The sequence below is a fragment of the Bufo gargarizans genome, chromosome 4 (assembly GCF_014858855.1).
Source record: "Bufo gargarizans isolate SCDJY-AF-19 chromosome 4, ASM1485885v1, whole genome shotgun sequence".
In the NCBI taxonomy this organism is placed as follows: domain Eukaryota; kingdom Metazoa; phylum Chordata; class Amphibia; order Anura; family Bufonidae; genus Bufo; species Bufo gargarizans.
This window is the reverse complement of record NC_058083.1, coordinates 296,113,241-296,136,328: the sequence shown is the minus strand read 5'-3', so window position 1 is coordinate 296,136,328 and position 23,088 is coordinate 296,113,241. Positions and strand designations below refer to the sequence as shown.

General features: G+C 44.1%; 1 protein-coding gene across 1 annotated transcript in view; it reads right to left on the bottom strand.

The window, feature by feature from the left end:
* NT5DC1 (5'-nucleotidase domain containing 1) overlaps window positions 1-23,088 on the bottom strand; it is a 273,566-nt gene that overhangs the window by 249,280 nt on the left and 1,198 nt on the right. The window contains exons 2-4 of the mRNA XM_044288786.1: window positions 19,749-19,840; window positions 18,448-18,519; window positions 17,366-17,475 (exon numbers count right to left, since the gene is read on the bottom strand). Coding sequence (XP_044144721.1) covers window positions 17,366-17,475; window positions 18,448-18,519; window positions 19,749-19,840 — 274 coding nt within the window. The remainder of the gene's footprint in view (window positions 1-17,365; window positions 17,476-18,447; window positions 18,520-19,748; window positions 19,841-23,088) is intronic.

Genomic DNA, 23,088 nt, shown 5'->3' with positions numbered 1-23,088 from the left:
AGTATGGTTCCCAAAAATGTACTTGCTGGTATATACTTATGGTATATTGTAACCTAGCTCAGGGTTTTATATTGGTATTACTAGATTTCTGTTCCAGCATCAGTATACACCTTGGACTGTAGTTAACATTTACTTGTGATCCAGTTTGTTCCTGTGTATTTTATCCGCTGTTCCTTTATGTAAAGATTGTGTGATTTGTACTACTAAAGACAATATTTTACTATCTATGCTGTGCACATTTAATTGGTGAGGTTGATTGTATGCGATTGTGCATGGCACTTATGTACTTTTGAGCTGTTCATTAGGTGTCAGCTAAAAAAAAATGACAACATTTCGCAGACTAGTGGAGCTAAACCAAATGTATTCTGGACACCCAAGCACTCCATGTCTGCACAAATCTCTATTACTTTTTATAGTAAATGTCTCAATATTTTTAGTAGCTAAACACAAGTTTAGAATCAGCAGAAAACGTTATAAAAAGCATTTTGTAAAACAGGTCTTCAAAATCTGTTCTTGTAGTACATTTGTGTGGAATAATCTATTTAGCAAACAGAAAACATACAGCACAACTATCACTGTCAACAGGGGCGGATTGGCCATAGAACTTGCAGGGAAATTTCCAGGTGGGCTGATGCCCAAGGGGCCGCAGAAGCCCCTTATCTTTGCCTCTGGATGGGTCCATAATAAGCTATCAGTGGTAATTAACTCTGCTAGAATCAGGTACTCTTGGACCAGGTCCAGCATAGGAAATTAACCCCTAAAAGTAACAGTTTTATTGGTATACCTTAAAAGGATCCTACTAGGGTCCACTATACATAACAGAAAATATATATAAAGAATTAAACGCAACTGATGTTCACATCCAGCATGTGATAGTGAATAGCCTGGGGTCAGGGAATAGTTATCCCTATATCTACCCCTATCCTGAAACCTCAGGGAGGACTCCTGATGGTGGAGGCCCCTGTCCACGTACCTAGACTGCTACCCCTTCCAATTCCCTACAGGGGTACGGAGAGGAGGTGGCACTAGATTACCTCAGGTTAAGGTGAGGATAATTAATTTATCTATATATATATATATATATATATATATATATATATATATATAAAGATCAGCTGGATGGAGTAAAAAAACAAACAATACAAATACAATACATGAAGTACAGACAAATACTAAACATATAGTCGGTCTGGGTTGACTAGATAGTCAAACACCTTGGCTACCAAGTGGTAGACAACCACCTTGGCTACCTCGCTACCAAGTGGTAGACAACCACCTTGGCTACCTCGACGAGTTTCCCCCCTAGACCGTGCTAAGGGTTCATCAGGAGGTGTAGTTAAATTATTGGTCTATACAAGTAGGATGCAACTAGATAAATACTGACATATAGCCAGGTCGCATAGCAAAATACTTAAAAGATAGGTGCCGGAATAAAGCCAGCTCACATATACGCCTTAAGATAGTCGCTCTTTAATTTATAAATACAGGGGGGTGGAGTCAGGCCAGAGGATGTGCTTAATAGCACCATTTCAAGCCATTGATATGCATATTTAACCACTCGTGCCTGTGTTGAGCTCCTTCAAATAGCAGATATTGTACTCCGCATCAGTTCAGATTTTGGAGAGACTCATCAAGATATTGTTTCTGTTGTCCCACTATCATGTGGTCTTGATAAGAACCGCAATGTTGGAGTCCTTCCCTCTGCTCCTATCAGGGGGAATAGGAGCAGAGGGAAGGACTCCAACATTACAAATATAACAGTATTTATTAACACCTGACGCACACGATATACAGTAAATACACAGCCTAAACTACACTACACGTTCCCAAATTCCACCCATAAACTAACTATACAGTTCACACATACAAGTATATTAACAACCCACCCGTATAATGGATTACAGTTGGGGGCAGATTAAAAAACTACTTGGGATAAAAGGTTTCCTTCAATACACACCTATTTGGAAAAACTTAAATTTGAAAGAGCTACAAACGATTAGGAGTTACATTGACTGGGAAAAAAAGGGGATAAAATATTTAGCACAAGTATTTGAAGATGATAAACTGAAGGATTTTAATACACTGGTTAGGGAGTTCGGGATCTCACAAAAGGATATTTATAAATACTTCCAGCTCAGGAACGCTCTAAGGACAGGGGTTAATTCGAATAAATATAGAAAGGAAAAATCAGACCGAATAGATAAATTTACTGAGAGTGGAGAAAAAAGGGGTATGACAAAAAAAAGATATAGGATATTGATGGAAGGAAAGAAAGAACGGATTACAATATTGGCCAAAAAAAAATGGGAAGTAGAACTCCAACCTAATTTCTCGGATGAGAAATGGGAAGATGCCCTTAGAAATTATCCAATGGTCTCAAATAGGGGTTCACACAAAATATCACAGTTCTTTATAGTACACAGACTACATCGTTCCCCTAAGATCTTAAAGAGAATGGGGGTTAGAAGGTCAAATAATTGCCCAAAATGTGGGGAAAGGGAGGCACACCTAATTCACTGTTTTTGGAGATGTCCCAGACTATTTAGATATTGGAAGGAGATTGTAGACACTGTTACGGTATTCTTGATCAGGGGATTGAAGATCCTGTGATATGTATACTGGGAGCAATGGAACATTTGAAATTAAAGAAGGAAGTACGACTGGTTTTGGGTAAAGTACTTTTCCAGGCTAGACTTCTTATACTCAGGAAATGGATAAAAGAAGATCCGCCTACAGTGGGACAATGGCGGGCAGCAGTAGAAAACCTTATTAAGATTCACCAGGTTTCTGGGCGCCACACTAAAAATCCAGAGGGACTTGATGAGATTTGGAATAAATGGCCACACTAGTGTTTCTTTTTTTTTTTTTTTTTTTTTTTTTTTGCTGTCCTTCCCCTCTCTCCCCCTCTCTTCCTCGGGTTGGCGGGTGGGTGTTTGGGGGGTAAATTATAATATTTTCTATAGCAGTAATAAGGAATATGTTGTATTATGCTACTATGTTATTTTGTGATGTGACGAAAGATTCATGTTTTGTTTTGTTTTTAAAAAGAAAGAAAAGAATAAAGGTATATAAAAAAAAAAAAAAAACACCCGTCTGACTGATCACTGTCCCTACGGGGTACAAGGGGTTAAACACAACAATGGCTCTGCAGAGATTAATACCTGCAGGCCAAGAAATACAGGGTAAAAGGATTGTTTGCAGAGCAGAGGTATGCTCTACAGACAACAGAGCACTGAAGAGGTTAACGCTCTGTACTGTGGCAGCAGAGCAGGGGTTAAGGACAGCAGCAATGCTTGGGTTACAGTAAGGGGGGGGGGGGGTGGTGGCAGGGCGGGGGTTTGCCACCAGGGGTTAATCAGGGCCACTAGGGAAATCAGGGGCCCAGATCAGGGGTTTGGGGTATGGATATAAAGGGAAATCAGGGGCACAGGTATAGTGGTATGGGCTCAGGGGTGTAAGGGTTAGGGGGTCAAGGGTTAACCAAGGGATCAGGGGTTAACCAGGGGAATAGGGGTATGGAAGGGATAGGGGTTAATACAGGGAAATGCTCAAGGTTTTGTTGCTCGTTCGTCCAGGGGTTAACGCCGATCTCCCAGGAGGCGCTCTGCTCAAGGTGGGGGTCCCGATCCTTCTTCCCTGAGCGCCGATTGCGCTCTCATGGGGGAAGCCGGTCTCAGTCTCCTTCTGGGGATATTTATCCCCGGCGGCCCGCACTCCCCACCAGGGGGCGCGCGCGCCCATCATCCACGTGGGCCGGCGCAGGGATATGACGTCACTGCTCTGGCCCGCATCACATCAGGGATGCGCTATGGGCTAACAGGCCTCTAGCATTCCGGACAGCGAGATGTTAATTTCGCTGCCGGAATGCGCATAATAGAAGGAGGGGAGGCTTCTCCCCTTCTTCTATCATGCATAATTATCTCCAACGGCGCTGGAGATAATTGGAACAAAGGACTCAGATTCTGTTGAACCTGAGTCCTTTGTAGTCATCAGGATGTCCGGTCATTTGTCCGGTCATTCTGATGCAATCAACCAGATTGCATCAGTGTGAATGCTTGGGGCACATTCACACTGATGCACCTGGTTGCAGATATTGGAGCCTATGGATATGGGGGCATGTATATTATTATAAGGGGGATCTCATGAAGGGACACATATTATAAGGGGGCACAGCCCTTACATTATAAGGGGGCACGGCCCCTACATTACAAGGGGGCACGGCCCTATATAAATATATATACAGACGTGGACAAAATTGTTGGTACCCTTTGGTCAATGAAAGAAAAAGTCACAATGGTCACAGAAATAACTTTAATCTGACAAAAGTAATAATAAATTAAAATTCTATAAATGTTAACCAATGAAAGTCAGACATTGTTTTTCAACCATGCTTCAACAGAATTATGTAAAAAAATAAACTCATGAAACAGGCATGGACAAAAATGATGGTACCCCTAACTTAATATTTTGTTGCGCAACCTTTTGAGGCAATCACTGCAATCAAACGCTTCCTGTAACTGTCAATGAGACATCTGCACCTCTCAGCAGGTATTTTGGCCCACTCCTCATGAGCAAACTGCTCCAGTTGTGTCCGGTTTGAAGGGTGCCTTTTCCAGACTGCATGTTTCAGCTCCTTCCAAAGATGCTCAATAGGATTGAGGTCAGGGCTCATAGAAGGCCACTTTAGAATAGTCAAATTTTTTCCTCTTAGCCATTCTTGGGTGTTTTTAGCGGTGTGTTTTGGGTCATTGTCCTGTTGCAAGACCCATGACCTGCGACTGAGACCAAGCTTTCTGACACTGGCTAGTACATTTCTCTCTAGAATTCCTTGATAGTCTTGAGATTTCATTGTACCCTGCACAGATTCAAGACACCCTGTGCCAGACGCAGCAAAGCAGCCCCAGAACATAACAGAGCCTCCTCCATGTTTCACAGTAGGGACAGTGTTCTTTTCTTGATATGCTTCATTTTTTCGTCTGTGAACATACAGCTGATGTGCCTTGGCAAAAACTTCGATTTTTGTCTCATCTGTCCACAGGACATTCTCCCAGAAGCTTTGTGGCTTGTCAACATGTAGTTTGGCATATTCCAGTCTTGCTTTTTTATGATTCGTTTTCAACAATGGTGTCCTCCTTGGTCGTCTCCCATGTAGTCCACTTTGGCTCAAACAACGACGGATGGTGCGATCTGACACTGATGTTCCTTGAGCATGAAGTTCACCTTGAATCTCTTTAGAAGTCTTTCTAGGCTCTTTTGTTACCATTCGGATTATCCGTCTCTTAGATTTGTCATCAATTTTCCTCCTGCGGCCACGTCCAGGGAGGTTGGCTACAGTCCCATGGATCTTAAACTTATGAATAATATGTGCAACTGTACTCACAGGAACATCTAGTTGCTTGGAGATGGTCTTATAGCCTTTACCTTTAACATGCTTGTCTATAATTTTCTTTCTGATCTCTTGAGACAGCTCTTTCCTTTGCTTCCTCTGGTCCATGTCGAGTGTGGTACACACCATATCACCAAACAACACAGTGATTACCTGGAGCCATATATATAGGCCCAATGGCTGATTACAAGGTTGTAGACACCTGTGATGCTAATTAGTGGACACACCTTGAATTAACATGTCCCTTTGGTCACATTATGTTCTGTGTTTTCTAGGGGTACCATCATTTTTGTCCATGCCTGTTTCATGAGTTTATTTTTTTACATAATTCTGTTGAAGCATGGTTGAAAAACAATGTCTGACTTTCATTGGTTAACATTTATAGAATTTTAATTTATTATTACTTTTGTCAGATTAAAGTTATTTCTGTGACCATTGTGACTTTTTCTTTCATTGACCAAAGGGTACCAACAATTTTGTCCACGTCTGTACATATACACTAAGGGGGCACATATTTCCCACAGAGGCCACCATGAGCCCCTGGGGATCACCATGGGCAGACGTGCGCAGATGCTGGGCACATCTTCGCACATCGTCCCATGATGCTGTGGTTAATGTATGCACATATATACCATACATGCCCGCACGTGTTTGCAGGCATGCATGGATATATATGCATACGTCTCAACCCTTCCTCAACAGATAGCATACACAATCTATGTGGTAAATACACTCCACGTAATAGTAGACTTATATCAACTGGAAAAAGCAGCTTTACAATACTAAATGCATGTAAGTGCTCTATATAACTGCAAAATGGGTGAACTTACCTCACTCAGGGAACAGCTTCAGTCGATACTCACTGAGACATCACGCAGGATTAGGGAAAACGCGGACATGTCAGCTAGGGCGAAACTACTTCATCCCCGGCCACAAACGAGTTACATCCCCAATATTAAAGATATGTCAGGCTCCGTGACCCATCATCCCAACCAGATTGCTGAGACTTTCAAAACTTACTTGGAATCACTTTATAACATTAGAGGGCAGTTAGCAAATATGCCAGCAACTGATCTCGAAAAGCAGATCAATCAATCAATATGTACAAGATACAGCTCTCCCAACGATATCCCCAGAAACTGCTACTAATTTGGAGAACGAGTTCTCAGATACTGAAATTAGGGAGATTTTATCTAAGCTAAAATATGGACCGGATGGCTTCACAGTAGGGATCGACCAGTTATCGGTTTTACCGATATTATCGGCCGATATTGAGGATTTTAACTGTTATCGGTATCAGCATTTATTTTGCCGATATTCCGATAGCTTATGGGGAACACAGATCGCGCTGCTGACATCGCTCTCCGTGTTCCCTCTGCAGCACAGGGGAGAAGGAAGCAGTGTCTCCCTCCCCCTGTGCTGCTGCTGCCACCAATGGGAGGACAGGGAACAAGAGGAGGGGAGAAACTATGGCCACTGCGCCACCAATGAAAATAAATCTCATTCATTCATATACAGGAGGCGGGAGCTGGCTGCAGAATCACATAGCCGGCTCCCGACCTCTATGAGCAGTAGCTACGATCTACGGTAGTTAACCCCTCACGTGCCGCGGATCGCAGCTACCGCTCATGGAGGTCGGGAGCCGGCTATGTGATTCTGCAGCCAGCTCCCGCCTCCTGTATATGAATGAATGAGATTTATTTTCATTGGTGGCGCAGTGCGCCCGCGGCCCCCCACCCCCACGCCAGTATTAACAACATTGGTGGCGCAGTGCGCCCGCGGCCCCCCACCCCAGTATTAACTAACAACATTGGTGGCGCAGTGCGCCCCCCCAAGCCGCCCCCCCCCGCCGCAGTATTAATCATTGGTGGCAGTGGCCACAGGATCCCCTCTCCCCTGGAGTCCCAGCAGTGTAAGCCTGGGGCTCCGATCAGTTACCATGGCATCCAGGACGCTACTGAAGCCCTGGCTGCCATAGTAAGCTCCATGCTGCTGTGTGCACAAAGCACAGAGCAGCAGGGACAGTGTGAAGTCCTATTCACCCTAATAGAGCTCTATCAGGATGAATAGGACAAGGGTTCTAGTCCCTAAGGGGGCTAAAAGTTAGTAAAAAAAAACAAAAACAAAAAAAAACCCACCTAAATATTAAGTATAAATGAAAAAGAAAGATTTAGAAAAAATAAAATAAAATACACATTACCAAAAAACATTCATTTTCAGCAGGAATTTTTTAATTCACATAATATCGGTATAAATTATCGGGGACCTAAAAAAATCAATATCGGTCGATCCCTACTTCACAGTACCCTTTAAGACATTTAAAGATCTCCTTGTACCTTTTTTGGTAAAGGTATTTAATAGTATCTCTCCCACATGCCCCTTCCCTAAACAGGCTTTAGAAGCTCATATCGTATTGATCCCAAAACCCAACAAAGATGCATCGGTCTGCAGTAATTATCGCCCTATTTCATTAATTAACTGCGATATTAAATTATACTTCAAATTGACTGGGACCTCCTTCTGCCCTATCTCATGTTCGCAGTGCGAGAGGCACCCCTGGCCTCTACTGGGTTCTCGCCCTTCGAACTGCTATATGGCAGACACCCTCGCAGTCTCTTGGACGTGGCCAAAGAGGCGTGGGAACAACAACCCACTCCGTATAAAAGTGTTATTGAGTACGTTACCCAGATGCAAGATCGGATAGAGACAGTGTTGCCTCTTGTTAGGGAGAATATGGAGGCAGCTCAGGGATCCCAGAGTCGGGTCTATAATCGGCAGGCTCGGGTCCGGAACTTTAACCCGGGTGATTGGGTTTTGGTTCTGGTGCCGACCGTGGACAGTAAGTTCCTGGCTAGGTGGCAGGGGCACTACGAGGTACTCGAGAAAATTGGAGATGTAAACTACAAGGTAAACCAGCCAAGGCGGCGGAAGCCGGAGCAGGTTTTCCATGTGAATTTACTCAAACCGTGGAAAGATAGGGAAACCTGTACAGAAGACAGCCCGTGGCCGGGTTTTCTAGGAGAAGAGGTACCGGCCCATTTGTCTGATGCAAGAGAAGCGGCTGCTACAGTAAAAATTGCTTATAAAAAAGAAAATGGCTGCACACCATTATACATACAAACAATAGAGCTAAGAAATGGGGATCATTCTAAATAAAAGTGGTACAATACCTACTATAAATGAGTCAATGGAAGCTCTTAGCGCACATATTTGATCAAACGTGTGTCGGGCCCATCTACCAGGCGTCATTGTGGCTTCAACAGATGGGTCTCTAACACTAGTATACTGCCTCTCTTTGGACTTACCTAAGCCTACAATATTCAGGGCAGTGTAGGAACCGGCTACATATGTACTCTGCTCAGAAGTCCCAGGTAGATGGGCGTGTTTAGTCTAAAAGAGGCGCTACCCTCAATTAATACTACAAGAAAATTTAGACTGGAACCTTCAAAATCACAGGTGCATATCCATGAAGCAAACATGATTCTAAAAAAAGAAAAATGGCTGCACACCATTATACATACAAACAATAGAGCTAAGAAATGGGGAACGTTCTAAATAAGTGGTACAATACCGACTATAAATGAGTCAATGAAAGCTCTTAGCGCACATATTTGATGAAACCAGTGTCACGGACGGTGTACAGGAAACAAGACAAAGCAACATGCATATATGACTGAGTGGATCCAAAGCTAAGGAACCAAAAGGGAGACCCCTGCACAAGACCTGAGACTTTCCCTGGCTGCTCAGCCTATGCAAAGATCCCAGAGGTGGATGGTTGCATATCCACGTACCTCGACTATATAACCCCTGAACACCCTACAATAGTGAGGGGACACGACCACCGGCTCCCTACACCAGACACGGAGGGAGTCAGGGTCACCTGGGATCCAGCAAACAAAAAATAACAGATAAACGTTCAGCACTTAACTTTGTAGCAGGCTGGAAAACAAGATCAGCATGCACACACACTCCAAGAAGTAGTATAAGCCGCCCAGTAATGCATTATGGGGCGGAATTTAAAGGGATGCAATCAGTCCAACTCCATGACAGCTGAGAGAGGCTAACGAGATGAGGAACTGAACAGCACAACAAAGAGAACTCAAGGAGGAGGTTCTGAAAGGCCTCTGTCAGAGCTTCTCAGCTGTCTGGTTGTGACAACCAGGCGTCAAGGTGGTTTCCGCAGATGGGTCCCTAAAACTAGTATACTGCCTCTCTTAGGACTTACCTAAGCCTACAACATTCAGGGCAGTGAGCAGAGTACCTATGTAGCTGGTTCCTACACTGCCCTGAATATTGTGGGCTTAGGCAAGTCCAAAGAGAGGCAGTATACTAGTGTTGGGGACCCATCTGCGGAAGTCACCTTGACGCCTGGTAGATGGGCCCGACACCCGTTTGATCAAATATGTGCGCTAAGAGCTTCCATCGACTCATTTATAGTCGGTATTGTACCACTTATTTAGAATTATCCCCATTTCTTAGCTCTATTGTTTGTATGTATTATGGTGTGCAGCCATTTTCTTTTTTATAATCTTGTTTGCTTCATGGATATGCACCTGTAATTCTGAAGGTTTTAGTCTAAATTTTCTAGTTTGTTAGTGGGAACACGGATGTGTTCTTGGACCTCCCTGGATGCACTTCCATAATCCAGCATGACATGGTCACTGAGCCTCAGGCAAAAGTCTGATTAAAACCATACCGGGTACAGAGGCTCGGCGACAAGCCATATCGGAGGTGGTACAGCTAATGTTTCAGCTATACATCACCGAGGAGTCAAAAAGTGAGTGGGCCAGTCCTATAGTATTAATAACTAAGCCGGACGGGACGTTGCAATTTTGTAACGACTTTCGAAAACTAAACAAGGTTTCCACTAAACAAGCTCATCGAGAGGTTTGGACCTCACGAAAGGGTACTGGCAGGTGCCCTTAACGGAGGCTGCCAAAGAGAAAACTGCCTTCATCACACCTGAGGGGCTGTATCAATATAAGGTCTTACCCTTTGGTCTGCATGGTGCCCCCGTCACTTTTCAGCGACTAATGGACATTGTGCTTCAGCCACATCGTCGGTATGTGAACAATATTGTCATCCACAGTACCAAATGGGAAAGTCACCTACCCAATGTGCAGGCTGTAGTGGACTTCCTTCGGAAAGCTGGCCTAACCGTTAACCCAAATAAATGCGATGGGGTTAGAAGAGACTAAGTACCTAGGGTATGTCATTGGGCGCGGAGTCATCAAACCCCAAGTGAACAAAATAGAGGCGATACGGAATTGGCCCCAACCTGTCACCACTAGGCAAATAAAGTAATTCCTGGGAATGGTGGGCTATTACATGAGGTTTGTTCCCCACTTTGCTACTCTATCTACGCTCTTGACAGGACTCTTGAAGGGATACAAGTCAACGATGGTTCGCTGGGATAATCGGGCAGAAGAGGCTTTCTCCGCTTTGAAGTCGGCCCTGTGCGGGTCCCCGATTTTGGGGATGCCCGACTTCAAAAGGGAGTTTATAGTACAGACTGATGCCTCCGAAGTAGGCCTCAGTGCTGTACTGTCTCAGGAAGTCAACGGGGAGGAGAATCCTGTTGTCTTCCTCAGCTGTAAGCTCACCCCAGATATATAGATGTTTGGAGGTATATAAACTCCATATTTAAAATGTGCCGGATTTTCATCCACAGGCAACATTTAGGTGCACCTGTGAGTCCTGGGCCTTGTCAGTCTTGGGTGGGACTCACAGCCTCCTCCCATTGCAAGCATGGCTGCATGCTGGAGGTAACTGGGAGTTTGCTGTGAGTCGGACCTTACGCTCCTGTAATTTACTCAAGTTCTATATTTATTCAAGTTATCATTGCCTAATAAAGCAAGTTGTTTCAAAATCCCAAACCATTCTTTGAAATAATCATAGACATGTGAATACATCTTTACCGCACTTACATTTAAAGCGGTTGTCCACTGGGAAAAAAAAAAGTGTTTTATTTAAGAAGCAGAATGGGTTAAAAAAAAAACAAAAAAAAAAAAACACAGCATTACTCTCCTCACTGGTCCCCAGCCACTGTCCATCCAATGCTTACTGGGTCTCTGCTTTCTGTACCTGGCTTCACACACAGGAAATGTCTGGAGATGCCTGCTCAGCCAATCACTGGCTGAGACTAGTCGCCACTTTGCTGACTGACTGAGCAGGCATCTCCTGCCGTTTCCTGTGTGTCAGACTGGGACCAGAAAGCATGAAACATATTCTACCTTTAGGCCCCTTTCACACGAGCGAGTTTTCCGCGTGGGTGCAATGCGTGACGTGAATGCATAGCACCCGCACTGAATCCTGACCCATTAATTTCAATGGGTCTGTGTACATGAGCGTTGTTTTTCACGCATCAGTTCTGCGTTGCGTGAAGATCGCAGCATGTTCTATATTCTGCGTTTTTCACGCAGCCCTGGCCCCATAGAAGTGAATAGGGCTGCGTGAAAAATGCATTGCATCCGCAAGCAAGTGCGGGTGCGATGCGTTTTTGACTGATGGTTGCTAAGAGAAATTATTTGTAAACCTTCAGTTTTTTATCACGCGCGTGAAAAACGCATCAAAACGCATTGCACCCGGTGGAAAAAACTGAACAACTGAAAGCAATCGCAGACAAAACTGACTGAACTTGCTTGCAAAATAGTGTGAGTTTCACTGAATGCACACTGAACGCATCCGGACCTAATCCGTCACACTCGTGTGAAAGGGGCCTAACAGTTAAAGGGAATCTGTCACCTGCTTTTACCATTTTAAGCTGGCACCATTGCCATGTTGACTAAAGTACCTTATTTCCAGCAGTCTTCTTTTTACTTTATTTCGTTTTGTAGTTTTGATATAAAAGCGCTTTTTATGTAATGCTATTTAGGGTCCAAGGTGCCCAGTGACGCCCCCCTGCAGTGCTCAAGAACGCCTTCTGATCATCAAATAACCTCCCACAGCCCTGCAAACGGTTCCGCCCCCTCCCCACGTCATCGTCTAACTTATAGAAAGGCTCTGTCCTTCTTCCTGTCCGCGGCCCGAAAAAAAATCATCAACCTCCTGAGGGCAACAGCGCTCAGGTCACATCACTGGGCTCGGCGCACGCCCATTGAGACTTTTGAGGCTGTTGCCCTCAGGAGGTTGATGATCGCGCAGGCCGCAGGCGGTACTGCGCCTGCGCAAGTTTTCTGGCCGCAGATTGGAAGAAGGAAGGGGCATTTCTATAAGGTAGACTATGACGTGGGGAGGGGGCGGAACCGTTTGCCGGGCTGTGGGAGGTTATTTGATAATCAGGAGGCGTTCTTGGGCACTGCAGGGGGGGCGTCACTGGGCACCGGAGAGTGAAAAAAACGCCCCTCTGGGCACCTTGGACTCTAATTAGCATAACATAAAAAGCGCTTTTATATTAAAACTACAAAATGAAATAAAGTAAAAAGAAGACTGCTGGAAATAAGGTACTTTAGTCAACATAGCAATGGTGCCAGCTTAAAATGGTAAAAGCAGGTGACAGATTCCCTTTAAAGGGGTTATTTCATCATAGACAATTGGGGAATATCGCTAGGATATGCCTCCATTGTCTTATAAGTGCGGGTTCCACCGCTGGGACCTGAACCTATAATCGGGAAACGGAGCCCAACAAGGTGGTGGCTGGAGGACTCCGATCCGGCCACCACCAAGCCTGTTCCCCATAGAAGTGAATGGAAATAGCTAAGCCAGTGCTCGGATATTTTCGCCGGCCCCGTAGAAAATGAATGGAGGAAGGCGGCGCATGCGCAGTGCGCCCTCCTTCACTTTCAGGGCTCCATTTTTTATATAGGTGCGGGTCCCAGCTGCTGGGACCCACACCTATAAGACAATGGGGGCATTTCCTAGTGATATGCCCCCATTGTCTATGATGAGACAACCCCTTTAAAGTAATTAATCACAAATATATACAGTATATAGTATCTCACAAAAGTGAGTACACCCCTCACATTTTTGTAAATATTTCATTACATCTTTTCATAGTACAACACTGAAGATCTGACAGTTTGATACAATGTAAAGTAGTTGGTGTACAGCTTGAATGACAGTGTCAATTTTGTGTGCCCTCAAAATAACTCAAAACACAGCCATGTCTAAACCACTGGCAACAAAAGTGAGTACACCCGTAAGTGAAAATGGCCAAATTGTGCCCAATTAGCCATTTTCCCTCCCTTGTGTCATGTGACTCGTTAGTGTTACAAGGTCTCAGGTGTGAATGGGGAGAAGGTGTGTTAAAATTGGAGTTATCGCTCTCACACTCTCTCCTACTGGTCTCTGGAAGTTTATCACGGCACCTAATGGCAAAGAACTCTCTGAGGATCTGAAAAATTAAAATAAAATTGTTGCTCTACATAAAGATGGCCTAGGCCAGGGATGCCCAACCTGCGATCCTCCAGCTGTTGCAAAACTACAACTCCCAGTATGCCCAGAAAGCCTACAGCCGAGTATGATTTGCACATGGGAAGGTATGCATATGGGAAGGAATAATGCAAGTCACCCGTACATGCTAAATGGTAAAACACTTGGTAACACTGACATGGAAAAGGATCTAGGAATTTTAATAAACAGCAAACTAAGCTGCAAAAAACAGTGTCAGGCAGCTGCTGCCAAGGCCAATAAGATAATGGGTTGCATCAGAAGGGGCATAGATGCCCGTGATAAGAACATAGTCCTACCACTTTACAAATCATTAGTCAGACCACACATGGAGTACTGTGTACAGTTCTAGTCTCCTGTGAACAAGGCAGACATAGCAGAGCTGGAGAGGGTCCAGAGGAGGGCAACTAAAGTAATAACTGGAATGAGGCAACTACAGTACCCTGAAAGATTATCAAAATTAGGGTTATTCACTTTAGAAAAAAGATGACTGAGGGGAGATCTAATTAGTATGTATAAATATATCAGGGATCAGTACAGAGATCTATTCCATCATCTATTTATCCCCAGGACTGTGACTGTGATGAGGGGACATGCTCTGCGTCTGGAGGGAAGAAGGTTTGTACACAAACATAGAAGAGGGTTCTTTACGGTAAGAGCAGTGAGACTATGGAACTCCCTGCCTGAGGAGGTGGTGATGGGGAGTACAATAAAGGAATTCAAGAGGGGCCTGGATGTATTTCTGGAGCGTAATAATATTACAGGATATAGCTACTAGAGAGGGGTCGTTGATCCAGAGAGTTATTCTTATTGCCTGATTGGAGTCGGGAAGGAATTTTTTATTCCCCTTAATTGGGGAAAATTGGCTTCTACCTCAGTTTTTTTTTTGTCTTCCTCTGGATCAACTTGCAGGATGACAGGCCGAACTGGATGGACAAATGTCTTTTTTCGGCCTTATGTACCATGTATGATTTTGAGTTATAGTTTTGCAACAGCTGGAGGGCCACAGATTGGGCATCCCTGGCCTAGGCTATAAGAAGACTGCCAACACCCTGAAACTGAGCTGCAGCACAGTGGCCAAGACCATACAGCGGTTTAACAACATGGGTTTCACTCAGAACAGGCCTCGCCATGGTTAACCAAAGAAGTTTAGTGCACGTGCGCAGCGTCATATCCAGAGGTTGTCTGTTCAAAATAGATGTATGAATGCTGTCAGACTTGCTGCAGAGGTTAAAGGGGTGGGGGGCCAGCCTGTCAGTGCTTAGACCATACAGCGCACGCTGCATTAAATTGTCATCCCAGAAGGAAGCCTCTTTTAAAAAAGATGCACAAGAAAGCCCACAGTTTGCTGAAGACAAGCAGACTAAGGACATGGATTACTGGAACCATGCCCTGTGGTCTTATGAGACCAAGATAAGCTTATTTGGTTCAGATGGTGTCACGCGTCTGTGGCGGCAACCAGGTGAGGAGTACAAAGACAAGTGTGTCTTGCCTACCGTCAAGCATGGTGGTGGGAGTGTCATGGTTTGGGGCTGCTGGCTGTGGGGAGCTACAGTTCATTGAGGGAACTGTGAATGCCAACATATACTGTGACATACTGAAGCAGGGCATGATCCCCTCCCTTCAGAAACTGGGTCGCAGGGCAGTATTCCAACATGATAACGACCCCAAACACACCTCCAAGACGACCACTGCCTTGCTAAAGAAACTGAGGGTAAAGGTGCTGGACTGGCCAAGCATGTCTCCAGACCTAAACCCTATTGAGCATCTGTGAGGCATCCTCAAATGGAAGACGGAGGAGTGCAAGGTCTCTAACATCCACCAACTCCATGATATCATCATGGAGGAGTGGAAGAGGATTCTAGTGGTAGCCTGTAAAGCTGTAGCGAACTCCATGCCCAAGAGAGTTAAGGCAGTGCTGGAAAATAATGGTGGACACACAAAATATTGACACTTTGGGCACAATTTGGCAATCTCTCTTAGGGGTGTATTCACTTTTGTTGCCAGTCGTTTAGACATTAATGGTTGTGTGTAGGGTTGTTGCGATACCAAAATGTTGATTCGGTTTTGAAACCATAAAAAAGTATTGCGATACTCGATACCACGCGAAAAAAATAAAATACCCCAAAAAGCCGCGTGCATTACGCATTTTATGGAATGTCCGGCCCATAATCGAACAGTCCTATCCTATTTTTTTTGGGGGGGGGACAATGGCGAATCAATTTTTATCACAGAGATTTTTTTTAAATTTTAATAGTTTGGACTCTTCGGACATGGAAATATGTGATCTGTTTGTTTATTTATTGTTTATATATATTTTATATGTAAAATTGGAAAATTGGGTGATTTATACTTAATATTTTGGTGTGTTTTTTTTTACTTTTTATTTAATAACCATTTCTCCCCTTAGGGGCTAGAACCTGGGATCTTTTAATCCCTTGTTCTAGTCACCCTAATAGAGCTCTATCTGGGTTAATAGGACTTCACACTGTCCCTGCAGCCCTGTGCATAGTACACACAGCAGCAGGGAGCGGACCATGGCAGCCAGGGCTTCAGTAGCGTCCTGGCTGCCATGGTAACTGATCGGAGCCCCATTATTACACTGCTGGGGCTCCGTTCACAACTGCCTCTGCACCACCAATGAAGAGGAGGGGAGGGGACCCTGTGGCCATTGATTTTAATACTGGGGGGGGGCACTGTTTCACTAATGATAATTAACGTCTAATACAGATACAGGAGGCGGGTGTGGTAGCAAAATCACATAGCCGGCACCCTGCCTCGCAGGGGTTAACTGCCGCTGATCGCAGCGCCCTGTCATAGAGGTCAGGTGTCGGCTATGTGATTCTGCCGCCGCCGCACCCGCCTCCTGTATCCGTATTAGACGTTAATTATCATTGGTGGAGCAGTGGCCACAGCCCCTCCTCCGCCACACAATATAAATTAAGCGGCGGCACAGGGGGAGGGAGAGAGTGACTCCTTCTCCCCTGTGCTGCTGAGGTAACAGTAGCACAGCCTAGTATAGATAAAAGGCAAATCCCGGTACCGAACCGATAACAGGACAAAAGTATTGATTGAGTATCGATATTTCGATACCCGCAACAACGCTAGTTGTGTGTTTAGTTATGTTGAGGGCACACCACATTTACACTGTTATACAAGCTGTACACTGACTACTTTACATTGTATCAAAGTGTCAGATCTTCAGTGTTGTCCCATGAAAAGATATAATAAAATATTTACAAAAATGTGAGGTGTGTACTCACTTCTGTGAGATACTGTATATAAACTGTAGTTATATCGGGGAAGCATAAGCTAATAACATGACCTAACATGAAAAGTGTTACAATAAAAGGAAACAATGACACTACTAACATGAGGAAATAAAATAGTTTAGGTTCACGCTGAAAGAAATAATTCAAATCTGTTCCTAAAAATACATGTGTTATCCTGAAACTACAGACATACTGTGGTAGCAGTTTCCAGAAACTGACTTATTCACAACAGCTTTGGAAAAAAAGACTTACTTTAGCGCCATCTACTGTGAAAAACATAAAAATTCTGATTAAAGTTGATCATGTGGTCATGTCATACCTGATCGTGCATATGTTCCATTAATTGCTTTAAAATGTTTCCACTCCCTTTTTTCACCATACACCTCTTCAATCATTTCAGCAGTCATTGTCTTGGTACCATGACACGCCCTGTTAAGAGAATTTGAAAAAAAGGTAATTTTTACATTTATCCTACATTCATGATGGCAGAAGAGCAGCCTATATCTAGACGCTTTTCGAATGTTGTGACCCTACAAATTGTAACCGCTGGGGATCCATAAGATGTGGACATTGACTCACACTCGAACTTCAATACAATGTACTTCATTGGTATTGTATTCCTCTTCCGTAAACTGCTAGAGTATGCCGGGCTATGATAACCAGGCGCACTGCCAGAGGCTGTGCCTAATTTATGACAAGGCACGCGCTTCCTCATAAATTAAGCACAATATCTGACATCTACGCAAGTGGTGTTGAAAAAAGTTGCAAACACGCAGAAAATTGGCTTATATTTATGATAAATTAGGCCCTTTGGCTCTAGAGTCTCGCAAATCCATCCTAGTTATTGAGTCCAGCGGTCGCTTTAACTCATACGCCAAGAGCGCCTTAAAAATATTAGAGTCTACATTATCATATTTTAAGAAAATTCCAGCACGGGTAAAGGATTCCATTAAAAAAATGTCTTCTTTATTGAATACAGATAAAATCCATTGCCAACATGAAAGCAGTCAGCCAAGCTTCACTTACGCATTTCGGATGATTAATCCTTAATCGTATCAGGCACCTAGGAGTAGAGCTTAATCACCCGAAACGTGTAAGCAAAGCCTGGCTGACTGGTTTAATGTTGGCAATGGATTTTATTGTATAAAAAAAAAAAAGAGAGATTTTTATTGGAATCCTTTAGCATTGCTGGAATTTTCTTTTAATTGGATTTACCACCCACCCTCCGCGTTGCCGTGCACGGAAGGGACTACGTTTTGTCGTTTACATGATCATACTGGTTTGTCCAGGGAAAACGGCTGCAATTTATGGAGGTGATGGCTCACTAAACAGGCAACTGGTCCAAAACTGAAATTCTTGAAATTGTCTTAAAGGACGACAAGCTAGTCAAATGGAGGATACCTGAGAATAGTTCCATCTGCAGCAAGTTTAAGAAAGTTTCCTTCTTCCAAATCCAGCATCAAGCCTTTGAAGCTAAAACAATCAACAGAAAAATGTGTTATGAAACTACGGATGAAGCTTACCTTCCGTTACTTTAGCCCACACATTCAATTTGACAGTTTGAGTCAGCAAAATTATTTTTCTTTTAACTTGTATTTGAATTTTATGTATTTTATTTTGTAGATTTAAGCTGAGGCTACAAAAGACATTTGGCTGCTTGACTGTTTTCCATAGAGAAATAATAAAATGAAAATCATACTCTGGAGGAAAACAGTCAAACTTATTTTAAGAACAGACCTTAACCCCTTCCAGAAACTGACAGTTTTAACATTCCTGACCATGGCTAATTTTGCAAATCTGACATGTGCCACTTTATGCATGCTTTTACTTACTGAAGCCATTCTGAGTATTTTTCTCGTCTCGTCATTTTTCATTACATTTTGTTACATTTTTTGAGGAGGTGAAGTCATGAAAAAAAAATAGCAAATTGGCTATTTTGATTTTTTTCCATTACATCGTTCGCCATATTGGATAAATATTTGTACATTTTAAAGGGGGCTCTCCTACATTGATGAACTCTCCTCAGGATTGGTCATCAATATCAGATTGGTGGGGGTCCAATCAGCTGCATAAGGAGACACGCAGTGCACACATGCTGTCTCCCATGTCTCTTCCTGCTCACCGCCACTTTGCCATAGACATAGCAGCAGTAGGAAGAGAGATAGGAGACGACATGTGCCGGGTGCCGGACCCCTGCCGATCTGACATTGATGACCTAATATAGGAGAGCCCGGAGAACCCCTTTAATAGTATGGGCATTTTCAGATGCGGTGACGCCTATGATGTTTATTTTTTTTTATTATTTATTTTTAGTTTGGGGAAAGGGGGGTAATTTCAATTTGTATATTTTTAAAAACTTTTTTTTTATTTTTTACATTTTTAAGACACCCTAGGAAACTATAACAAGTAATCATTAGATTGCTATTTATATTTAGTAATGGAATTTGATCCATTACTGAAATAGAAGATTCAGTATATTCCAATGCAGTGCTGCCACCTGCAGGCCTGCTTTGGAATATACCTGGGACAGATATCGGAGACTTCAGCTTCCCCAGTGTCAGACAGCCACACATGTACGGCTGCAGTTGTTAACATCAAAATGACATTAAAATAAAAATAAGAAATTTAAGGAGTAGCACAGAAAAAAAAAGCATATTAACACAATATATTTCAATTTGGTTATCATAACTAAAGAGGATTACCAGAAATCCCACTCTTCAGATGTAACGGATAGCAAGTCTTCCTTGTAACCCTTCTCATCCACTAGGTACTGAGCAAAACTGTTGTAAATTAACTGTTTGAGAAAAAGCAGAAACATTAAAAGGCAGAAAAAAAAACAACTGTTGCCATGATTTATAGACAATTGGTGTCGCTGCAGACCGCAAATAGAGGTCTGCAATGTACAGGCACCGACAGTGTGCACTCCCAGCTGCGGATGCAGACCCACTGACTTGAATGGGTCCGCGATCCGCAAGATATGGGTAGGACATGTCTTATCTTTTGCGGTGTGGAGGCATGGACCCGAAAGCCCAGAGAAGCAATTCTTAGGGTACTTTCACACTATTCTTTCCCAGCATTGAGTTCAGTCCTAGGGGCTCTTCATCCTAATGCATTCTGAATGGAGAGCATTCTGTTCAGGATGCATCAGGATGTCTTCAGTTCAGTCTTTTTAGGACGGAGATAATACCGCAGCATGCTCCGTCCAAAATTCCGGCATAATTTTTTCCTATTGAAATGCATTAATGCCGGATCCGGCCCCGAGAGTTCCGGCAAAACGGATCTGGCATGCTCAGACCACAAATGACAACTGAGAGACTGATCCAGCATTTTAATGCATTTGTCTGCCGCAAGTGTGAAAGTACCCTTACCCTGGGTTCACACCTGAGCGTTTTACAGCGCGTTCAAACGCGCTGTAAAACGCTTAACACATGAAAACCAATGCTTCCCTATGGGAAGGGTTCACACCTGGGCGTTTTACAGCGCGTACGAACGTGCTGTAAAACGCCCGACGCTCAAACAAGTACTTGAGCTTCTTTGGGGCGTTTTGACGCGCGTTTGTGGCCATAGGACACTGCAGTCAATGACACAAACGCGCGTCAAACGCGCGTTTACTATTACAAAAAACGCGCATAAAAACGCGCGACAAAAACGCGCGTAAAACGCGCGTTTGAGGAACGCTTAGGTGTGAACCCAGGGTCAGTGTTTCGGTGGGCTTTTGGGTCCATGCCACCACTCCGCAAAAGACAGGACATGTCCTATCTTTGGCCACATTCAAGTCAATGGGTCCGCACCTGCAGCACGGAGTGCACATGGCCAGCGCCCGTATATGTCTCCAGTGCTCACCAGGTCCATGTACTGTACAGACCTCACTGCATATTAAAAATTGGTGCCGCCACACATTCACATGGTCACCCAATAATCACCCACATTTTCTGTCAAGACTTGCAAAGGTACAGTCTGTAGTAAATGACAGTACCAGGCACGTGGATCCGATTATACAAATTTCATCCACACTGCAAACTTCTGCCATGTGGAAAGTGAAATGCAGTGGAACGAAATCTGCAATCTAGTGGTGAGAATTCTGCAATTGCATGTCGACCTGTAGCAAAATCTATAGGTGAGGAATTCAAAATCAATGTCATTTTCTGACCATTTCAGTTTTTGCTGGAAAAAAAAAAAAATCACTGAGGCAAATTTGCACAAGGGCTCCTGCACAAGACCGTATGCATTTTTGCAGTGCGCAAGATCCCCAAAAATACAGATGACATCGCCGTGCATTACGTATTTTGCGGAACGGAACAGCTGGCCTTTTATAGACCAGTACTATCCTTGTCCATAATGCGGACAGTAATAGAACATGTTCAAAAAAATGGAGCGGACACAGAAAGAAAATACGTTCGTGTGCATGAACCCCAACTCTGTGTGATCAGTCTGTTGATTTTAGTAAGGAGGGCCACCACACGAATACTGGCCACAAAACACAGATACTGGCCGTGTATATCCTGCATTTTCACCTTCTGCATGTGTGAAACATGCCCTATTTTTGCCGAAAAACGGATATACAGATGTGGACAGCACACTGTGAATTCCGCATCTTTTGTGGCCCTATTGAAAATAATGGAACCGCATCTGATCCACAAAAAATTTGGACTGGACGCGGACAAAAAAATACGGTAGTGTGAATACCCCTTAATATTCAGAAAATCCGACACACGTGGACTCTGTTTACATCATGTTTCAGCCGCCCTTCGTCCTTAGTACATTTTTTGAAAGATGGCTCTGCATAGAATAGTGTTCTCTACTGCCTGCATGGACCAAGTCATTTACCATGGTTTAAAGCCGAAAACTAGTGCAAATCACACTTGAAATATTCAGTTTCTGGTGCATGGACATCCAGCAATGCGCCAAAATAAGAGGTGTGCCCATTTGATACACCATATATATTAACATGGCGCCTTATATTATAAATGAGGCGACTCAGTTATACTAGGCAGAGACTCGTATTCTCGGTTATACTAGGCGGAGACTCGTATTCTCTCTGGGAGTGGTTATCTTTTCCCTGGCTGTGAGCGCATCCAATCAGAGCGCCCCGCTCTTAGCCAGGGAGAATGAGCTCAAGTTCTCGCGAGAATCATGAGAACTTGAGCGTGTAGACATCCTTGAGCTCATTCTCTCTGGCTAAGAGCGGGGCGCTCTGATTGGATGCGCTCATAGCCAGGGAGAAGATAACCACTCCCAGAGAAAATACGAGTCTCCGCCTAGTATAACCGAGAATACGAGTCTCCGCCTAGTATAACTGAGAATAAGAGTCTCTGCCTAGTATAACTGAGTCGCCTCATTATAATATAAGGCGCCAAAATATACAGGGCCAACAGCGGACGAATGGGGGGTTCTGTAGAAAAAATGCGGCACCTGAAGGGGTTAATTGTACTATCATATCCCCCTGTAAGAGCTCAGGGCTGCCAGGCAGCAGACCCCCCCCCTCCCTCTATAGCAGTAACAGCATTGGTGGCCAGTGTGCGGCCTCCCATCTCCCCCCCCACCCCCCGATCATTGGTGGCAGCGGAGTTCTGATCGGAGTCCCAGTTTAATCGCTGGGGCTCCGAACGGTAACCATGGCAACCAGGACGCTACTGCAGTCCTGGTTGCCATGGTTACTTAGCAATAGTACAATAGTAGAAGATTCATAGTTACCTGCTTGCTGCTGCGATGTTCGTGTCCGGCCGGGAGCTCCACCTACTGGTAAGTGACAGGTCTGTGCGGCGCATTGCTAAAGAACTGTCACTTACCAGTAGGAGGAGCTCCCGGCCGGTCACAGACATCGCAGCAGCAAGCAGGTAAGTATGAATCTTCTACTATTGTACTATTACTAAGTAACCATGGCAACCAGGGCTGCAGTAGCTTCCTGGTTGCCATGGTTGCCGATCGGAGCCCCAGCGATTAAACTGGGACTCCGATCGGAACTACGCTGCCACCAATGATGGGGGGGGGGGGGAGATGGGAGGCCGCATCACAGAGGGGCTTCCATCACAGCGTTCAAAA